Below are 8,349 nucleotides of genomic sequence, written 5' to 3'. Positions count from 1 at the left end.
GATTTGTAGAATCAGAGCTTCGAGTCATGATGGGAGGATGTTTTGTGGATAAGCGATAAGCGTTTCAAAATCCAAAATAAACTTACATATAAGATTTCGGAACAAAACAATTTATAAATTTCATAGGTCGATAGTAATTTATATAAAGATAATCGACAATGCACGGACCTACTAGAGTTATATTGTTTATATTCCCGCATATCTCTCCGCTATCGTTCTAGCGCGCCGACAGTAAAACTTGGGCCGGCAGGAAACTCAACGAAATCACGCCTGGTACGGAACGTGTTAAAGGATGCGATGGAAGATAAATAATGTGAGGACGAGGAAGAAGAGTTCGTGGAAGATAGACGAAGCATCGGAAGAGGAGCAGTTGATGTTATTACGCAATAATTCGCTTCTTTCACTATAAGAGATGTAGAAGACGTAGTCATCATTGGATCCATGACTTTGAAGATAACAGCGCATTATTGAATTGGAACGAGTTGCAGAAGTTTGTGTACGGAAAATGTATGCTGAAGGTTCATTATCTTTAAAAGAAAAATTAAATCATGGGACGAGCGCCTCCATGCCAAATACTTAAATAGAGATTCGTGAAAAGATTGGACGGCGGGCCCTGGATAACTCAATGGATAAAAGCAGTCACCTGGAAAATGAAAGATCCCTGGTTTCGAGTCCCAGCCCAGTCAGTCCAGCTCAATTTTTTCACGAATCCTACTTATAAATATTTTATTTTCAGTTTTGTATATACATATATATATATTTTAAATAATTTATCATTTATTGTAAGTATAATAATAAAATATCTTTTTCTTTTTTAATTTTTACATTTTATCTCAATGCATTATTAATCTTTAATAGTCTATAATATATAAAAACATTCTCTGATATATTGTTCTTGTATTTATTAGTAATATCATAGCATTAAAATAAAAATAAAATAATAATAGTTTAAATTTAAAAACATGTGTAAATATATACACGTGCGATATATAATTGTATATATATATATATATATATATGTATGTATATAATTATTCTTTTTAATTAATTCGACATCATAGAAATTCGGCACGTAATTTAATTTCTGGATCTTCTATATGCCTTTTACTTTGTATTAAGCGTAATTCTATTTTTTGTGCAAATTGTGCTCCATCATCTTTATATTCTGAAAATTAAATAATTAACGACATATATAAATATGTGTATTTTAATTAAAGAAACAGAATTATAAATATAAAATTTACCTTGGAATGATCTAAAAGTTTCACAAAGAACACCTTGTAAAGAATTTATTGTCTTTTCAGTGGCAGTTTTGATATTCTCTTGTAGATATGTATGAGCGAGAAATAAAGCAGCAAATAAATCACCAGAACCAGTAAAGGTCGATGGTATTTTTGGAATATCAATTTTAAGCAATATATCATCTGTAAATGAAAAATATGTGTTATCAGTGAACACACATGGGAAAAGTGAAACTTCTTAGACTTATTTAACGCTGTGTATACAAATAAGAAGTTTCACTTCAGTAAATTTATAAATATAAAGAAATTAATTAATATTAATTCTTGATATAAACATTATTCAACACTATATACTATCCATTGGCATCATGTTGGTGTCACAATTGGACAAATGATGGACATCAAAGCGTTATAATTACCTTTCAACGAACTGATTACTGCCACTACGCAATTATTCATTTCTACAGATGATACAGCTACAGTTTGTGGTCCCATTTTATGTAACTCTTTTATAACAGTTCGCAACTCATTTAAATTATTAGCACTTTTACCAGTTAACAATCTAAAATAAAACACGTATCATTCATAATAAAAAGAAAATGGGATCGTCAATGATAAAATATTATAAAGGGTGAATGTACATTTAAATTTGTACATACTCCGTTTCAAATTGATTTGGAGTTACAATATCTGCCAGTGGAACTATTTCATTTTTGTAAATATCTTTTAATTCCTTAGGAACGTACATCTGACCATTATCACCCATAACAGGATCGCATACTACAAATAATCATTGTTATCAGTTATAATGAATAAATGTGAGACAAATAATTATACCATATATGAGATTAGGATTTTTGCGTCTTAATGTTTGAACCAACGCAGCTATTCTTTTTAAAAATGATGCAGATCCTACATATCCTGTTAGTAGATGAGTATAATGATCCAAATTATTTTCTGCTAAACCATAAACCAAATCATCTAAAATATAAATATATACATATATATATTTTATATTAGATAATATATAATATATCATAGAAAATATATTATATATTTTTAATTATACTTATATATTTTATACGCAACAAATAATAAAGCTCATTATTGTAAAATTGTTTTTACCTATATCTTTATCATTAAGTACTTGGCCTTTAATAGCTTTATATCCTGTATGATTTGATAATTGAACAGAGTTGATAGCATCTACTTCAAAGCCCAATAACTAAAAATAGAAATCAATTACATTTTTAGAAATAAATGAAGAAATAAAAATATAAATTTTCATACTTTAAATGATAATTAAATTTCGTATTTACTTGCAGAGGAAACGTAGCACTTTTATTACCAACATATCCTGAAACTACATGACTTTGGATCGAGAGAATCCGAGGAATTTTTTTCGAATTCATATTTTTACTTTTCTACTCAAAGTTCTTTTAACGAATATTGTCGATGTACTAAATCTACTGATATGAGATAAGAAATAATCACGAGCTATTTATTTCTCGTTGATTAGAAGAATTGCGCATATTGTCTAGTGGAAGAAAAAAATGAAGTCATCATGAGAAACGATTAAGGTGTATTAAAGATTCCTACTTTACTGATTGTAAGTATAAACGATTTTACCTAACTACTTTATTTGTTAGTTCGTTTTTTTTATATTTTGTACTCACCGAAGAATATTAAAATTAATCTCTCAATTTTTGTATTATAATATTGATTATAACACATACAAATTATAAATTAAATAATAATAATTAACTTTTGGACTGAATGTAATAAGATTAAAAATAATGGAATGGTATAACTTAATATATCATTTAGTTTACAGAAATATTAAGATTCTTCATATTGTTGAGATATGAATAAATGAATTATTTAAAATTCGCGCTAGAAAATAATAATCTTCTATAACTTATCTACGATTGGCAGAAATAAATAAAGAAATAAAGAAAGGAAAAGAAAGAAAAAAAAAAAGAAGAAAAAAAGAGAAAAATTATATTTTTGTAAAATAATTTTGAAGTGTGGTTCCAATGTGGAGATAGTATAATATCATCTACGTTCATGTTACCTCATGATTTGTTTGTGCAGGCCTAAAAAGTATGGCGACGTGGGAAAGTGATAATATAAATGACGATGAAAATGCCGATGGTATTAATGATAATTTCAACGATATTATTGTCGTACCTGATTTGCAGGATTACTTGGACGATAGTTTAGATTTACCTAGTTTCAGAAAAGTTTACGAACAATCAGATGTATTTGAATATGGAAAACACTCCGATGATGAACATGTTAATAATGAAAGGCTATCTAACAACAACAGTACAGGGTAAGGTTGGATAATTTTTTTTAATCGATATTTATAATAACTGATTAATTTTATTATCAAAAATTAGATATATTTTAACAATTAGAATTTAAATGAATTAACGTTACCACCAAAAATCTCGATGTTATCCATACGTATCTGAAGATTTTGCGTCGTTTCCTTATAAGGATTGAGTAGTTTTGAAATTGGATTCTTATATTTTGTATACTTTCAATGTTTGATCATTCATTGTGTTTGATATATTTTCTTTTATTATTTTTTAATAAATTTTTCATTCATAATTTATTTCCAAAATGTGTTAGAACATGATCTTGAAATGTTTTATATATGATATAAATGATATTTTTTCTTTACAAAATTTGTATAAGCCTATTTCTTTGTGTAAAATAATATTGTTATATATTATATTTAGGCACGTCCATCATACAATTTGTCCTCAAGAAATTCATATGCATATTCATTCCAAAGAAATTTATACGTCATCCGATGATCCCCTGCATAAAACTATCGTCAATAATAATGTAGACATGGATACCAATCAAAAGCATATTAATCGTTATAATTGTGAATATGAAGGATGTCCTAGAACTTATAGTACAATTGGAAATTTACGCACTCATATTAAAACTCACAAAGGTAAGAGTTTCTCTCTTCATTTACGTTTAACTAAATAAGTTTATATGAATGCAGTGTTATCTATCAATTTGCTTATAAGTTAATTTAAATCTTTTTTTTTTTTTATATAACAATTCGCTTGTTTAACATAGTATTTATTTTACCATCAATATTCTTTTACTTATATATATATATTCATCTAAAATAATGTATAATGTATTCTAATAGTACCGAATACATCTATACATTTTCTTTTATCCATTAGCGTGTTGTTAGTTCAAGCAAATTACGTGTCTTGTTTAACATGCTTCAGTATCTTGTCATTTTTGTTTTTCTTCTAAAAAAAAAAAGCAATTGTATATTGTTAACTATAGTTGGAAGTTATTATTAATGCTATGTTTGTATAATTATATATAAATGAAAAAGAATACAAAAGAAAACAATAATGACTTTTATACTAATAATAATCTTCGTGTTAGTGCTATCAAAGGATAGATTGATAAGGTAAGTTTGTATATTTAAATTTCTATATTATTGTTAATATATGAAATGTACAATGCTTTATGTTTTTCAAAATTGCCGCTTATATAGTCTTGATTCAAAATTATAGCGTCATCATTGTGTTTGTATAAAGGGAATGCTTTGACCTGCATGGCTTTCAGATGCCGCAAGAAAAGGTAGCCCCACAAATTTTTATATGTGGAGGGATTCTCAAAACTTTCAGGCGAGTTTCGATTTAAATGTGCAGAGCCAGGTTGTGGAAAGGCTTTTCTCACATCATACAGCCTAAAGATTCACTCTAGGGTACATACAAAAGTAAAACCATTTGAATGCACCCACAAAGGCTGTGGGAAAGCATTTAATACCCTTTACAGATTGAGAGCTCACCAAAGACTTCACAGTGGCAATACATTCAACTGTAAAGAAATTGGCTGTATTAAATTCTTCACTACTCTAAGCGATCTCAAGAAACATGTTCGTACTCATACTCAAGAAAGACCTTACAAGTACGTTTGAGAAATTTAACAATCTAGGGTATTTCTTTTAACCCTTTGACCGCGAACAGTAGAAGTCACTCTCTCTATACAATATTTTTGTACATTACATAGATAGTATACATTACATATAATGTAATACATTTTGTACACACATATTACAATAATATTTTGTTTCTGAGTACTTTGTAGTCAAAGGGTTAGAATTTCCTTGTAAACTCGCTTAAACATTTGACAACATATTTTTTTCTTCTTCTTTATTAGCTTTATTAAATATTTTAGCATATAAATGAATTTAATTGTACATATATATATATTAATTTTTTTTCTTTCTTTTTCTGCAATATTTAAAGGTGTAGAGAAAAAGGTTGTGGAAAAGCTTTTACAGCTTCACATCATTTAAAAACACACAAGAGAACACATACAGGTGAACGACCTTACACATGTACCTATAAGAATTGCAAACGATCGTTCACTACTCCTCATAGTTTAAAGAGTCATATTAAAACTCATAATAAGATTGTTAATAACGAAGACGTGGTAAGTAATACATTAATATATAGTACTTGGAAATAATTTATTAAAAAACAATAGATAATTACAAAGATAATAAATATTTAATGTTAATATAATAAATTTTTTTCTTATCCAAAATTTCCTAATATTATTACTAAGTTTAATTCTTAGGGATGTTTCTTTTTTTGGACAGGTTTAAATTAAATGAACAATCTATTTATCCGTTGAACGTTTCGTCCCAAATATAACTTAGTAATAATAAATATTTAATATTGATGCATGCATATATTGTTACAGAGTCAACAAGATTCAATAGACAATAGTATTGAAAACCAAAGAGATAAATCCCAAATTGTAAAGGATATAGGAAATGAAACGGATTGTGTCAATGATGCAACAACTGCATCGTCTTTTGATATTTCATTACCTTCGGATGACGCACAAGAACATAAAAATATAGCGTATATCGCGGCTGAAGATAGCAACGAACACATATCTGAAACTTCGATATTAAATATTTTGAACGATAATTCAATAAATAAGGAATTAGAATATAACATTGACAATGAAATAATAAATTGTCCAAACGAGACTATAACTGTTAATCTTCTTTCAACTGATAATATTCTTAATAGCTTTGATCGTCAGACAATTTGTAATTTTGATAACAAAGATTATAAAAAATTTCATCAAGTCGAGGATTCCAACATGAAGTCTAACATAACAGATATAATAAAGGTTGAAAACGAAATATACGAGCCTGAAGTATTGCCATGTTCTTTGAACAAATTGCACAACGATATGAATGATCATAAATCGCCTAATCCGTTAAATTTAGAACAGAAAATTATCCAAGACGGTTTACAAAGTACGATAGCCGAGATTTCGGAAGGTACACATTTTAATAGTAAACCATTGGTTCGTGAAAATGATTTTATTAATAATCTGATGAATGAAACGTTGAAAAATAAAAATGATAATGCAGCTACATTATACGACAGCGATACTAGTCAAGACAGAAATATATTGAATTCATCAGACACTGTGCAGCTTTTTAATGAAGAATTAGAAAACCTTTCATTCATCCATGATGCAAAACTACAAACGGAATCTCTCGAAATAATGACTCATTCCTTGGCATCTAACGCATTAATAAATGGCCCATCAGAGGCTGTGGAATTAGCTATAGCATCTGAAGAAGAAATACCTTCAGCTTGGGTAGATGTTACAGCATTGGCTACAGCACCTGTGCTCAAGACTGAATCTTGGTCAGAATTGAACGCCTTTCCTACAGCGGTACATTCGTTAGTAGATTTAGTAGGACCTGATCCTTATCCATTAGAAATAGAAAACCAATTTCATACTGCACACAATTTAGAAATGGTTAATGCAGTAAGTATAGATACTGCTATTTCAAACCCCATTGTAACTAAGTCTAAAGAAAATGAAAATGACGTACATAAGGTTGATTACTTAAGATATAAAAAGCATAGAAATGTTTTACAAGAGATTGCAGCCGATGCAGACATTTGTAAATGCATTGATTGTAAATGTAATCACTTGCAGAATTGTCAAGATTGCACTAACAACTCTACCGTATCTGGTATTGCCAAAAAAGATATATCACTGATAAATATTAATAATGAATGTTTATTAGAATGTGCTTGCAATTCCATTTCTGGAAATGGTGAATCTTGTTGCGTGGTAGTTTGCTTGCAAACTTTACAGCAGCTTCAAAAAATATTTAATGCTAATTGTTGTAGAGACGCTAACGCCGATATTTGTTGTAAAGAAAAATCTTTGTTATCATCGTTAAAATGCCAATTGACTAAGAATCAATGAAGAGTACAAAATCGTGTGAAATAAACTAGTCATTGAAAAAGAAAAAAAAGTACAGTGTAAACTTATGTATAAAAAAAAAGAAAAGAAAAGAAGAAAAAAAAAGAAATATTTGTAATTCAGTAATCGATACACTACGTTGCTTAGCTTTAAATTTAATTTAAGCAATTAAAATGTCTTTATAGGTTTTTACATAGAATAAATTAAGAAAATATGACTGCATGCACATATGCATATTTATTAATATATATGTATGTATGTGTGTGTGTGTGTGTTTATCGCGTGCAATATTTAACAAGATTTCTTGATAGATGCAATATATAAGCTGTGAGATTCTTATGCCAAAATGTTGATAAATTTTTTTACAACATTTTTATATATACCGTATTATATTAATTATTGCACAATATCAATTAGTAGAAATGCATTTTTGATATTACATATTAAATATGGCTATAAATCAGTACAAATTAAATTAATATCATATTAATATATTTGAAAAAGAAATGTAAACAATAATGTATTTTTTTTTCTATCTTAAAAATTTGTGCACAATCAATCAGAACTTTTATTATTCTTGATACAAATATATTAAATACGAAAGTAAAATTGTGTTAAATATAAATTGTGCATCATATTAAATAATTGTAAATTATTATAGCAAAAAATATTAAAAGGAAATTATTTATTATTTAATTATATTAGCGAACGTTTATGTATTACTGTATAATTATATTGTACAGAGTGCCAAATACTTATACACCATGCCTAAGAAAAACAAATGTTGGATATTTTTAAGTAATATATT

At 27.7% G+C, this 8,349-nt stretch overlaps 2 protein-coding genes across 3 annotated transcripts; one reads left to right on the top strand and one right to left on the bottom strand.

The window, feature by feature from the left end:
- Positions 1-826: 826 nt before the first annotated feature.
- LOC106792083 (pyridoxal kinase) lies at positions 827-2,778 on the bottom strand. The gene is made up of 7 exons (XM_014758224.1): positions 2,561-2,778; positions 2,367-2,466; positions 2,079-2,222; positions 1,901-2,021; positions 1,661-1,803; positions 1,245-1,424; positions 827-1,165 (listed from the first exon to the last, which is right to left on the bottom strand). The coding sequence occupies exons 1-7, from the start codon at positions 2,651-2,653 to the stop codon at positions 1,056-1,058; spliced, it is 891 nt and encodes a 296-aa protein (XP_014613710.1). The 5' UTR covers positions 2,654-2,778; the 3' UTR covers positions 827-1,055.
- Positions 2,779-3,184: 406 nt separating this feature from the next.
- LOC106792082 lies at positions 3,185-7,633 on the top strand. Of its 2 annotated transcripts, XM_014758223.1 has the most exons (6): positions 3,186-3,395; positions 3,481-3,576; positions 3,989-4,212; positions 4,916-5,198; positions 5,540-5,726; positions 6,000-7,633. In XM_014758223.1, exons 3-6 carry the CDS (start codon positions 4,026-4,028, stop codon positions 7,542-7,544), a joined length of 2,202 nt encoding a protein of 733 aa, XP_014613709.1. In that variant the 5' UTR covers positions 3,186-3,395; positions 3,481-3,576; positions 3,989-4,025; the 3' UTR covers positions 7,545-7,633. The 2 variants fall into 2 exon arrangements, with proteins under 2 accessions (XP_014613708.1, XP_014613709.1); XM_014758222.1 differs by having other exon boundaries at positions 3,185-3,576.
- Positions 7,634-8,349: the final 716 nt, after the last annotated feature.

This window comes from Polistes canadensis, unplaced genomic scaffold (assembly GCF_001313835.1).
Source record: "Polistes canadensis isolate GaletaPanama2010 unplaced genomic scaffold, ASM131383v1 scaffold_375, whole genome shotgun sequence".
Lineage (NCBI taxonomy): Eukaryota > Metazoa > Arthropoda > Insecta > Hymenoptera > Vespidae > Polistes > Polistes canadensis.
This window is presented reverse-complemented; position numbering and strand designations above follow the sequence as displayed.

Bases quoted from the DNA above. Each gene is read 5' to 3' on its own strand.
- LOC106792083 (XM_014758224.1), bottom strand. From the start codon at position 2,653: ATGAATTCGAAAAAAATTCCTCGGATTCTCTCGATCCAAAGTCATGTA. The intron at 2,223-2,366 runs GTAAAAACAATT...TTTATATTTTAG, and splicing joins ACTTAATGATAAAGATATAG to ATGATTTGGTTTATGGTTTA. The intron at 1,166-1,244 runs GTAAATTTTATA...TTTAATTTTCAG, and splicing joins AACTTTTAGATCATTCCAAG to AATATAAAGATGATGGAGCA.
- LOC106792082 (XM_014758222.1), top strand. From the start codon at position 3,347: ATGGCGACGTGGGAAAGTGATAATATAAATGACGATGAAAATGCCGAT. The intron at 3,577-3,988 runs GTAAGGTTGGAT...TATTATATTTAG, and splicing joins TCTAACAACAACAGTACAGG to GCACGTCCATCATACAATTT. The intron at 4,213-4,915 runs GTAAGAGTTTCT...CAAAACTTTCAG, and splicing joins TCATATTAAAACTCACAAAG to GCGAGTTTCGATTTAAATGT.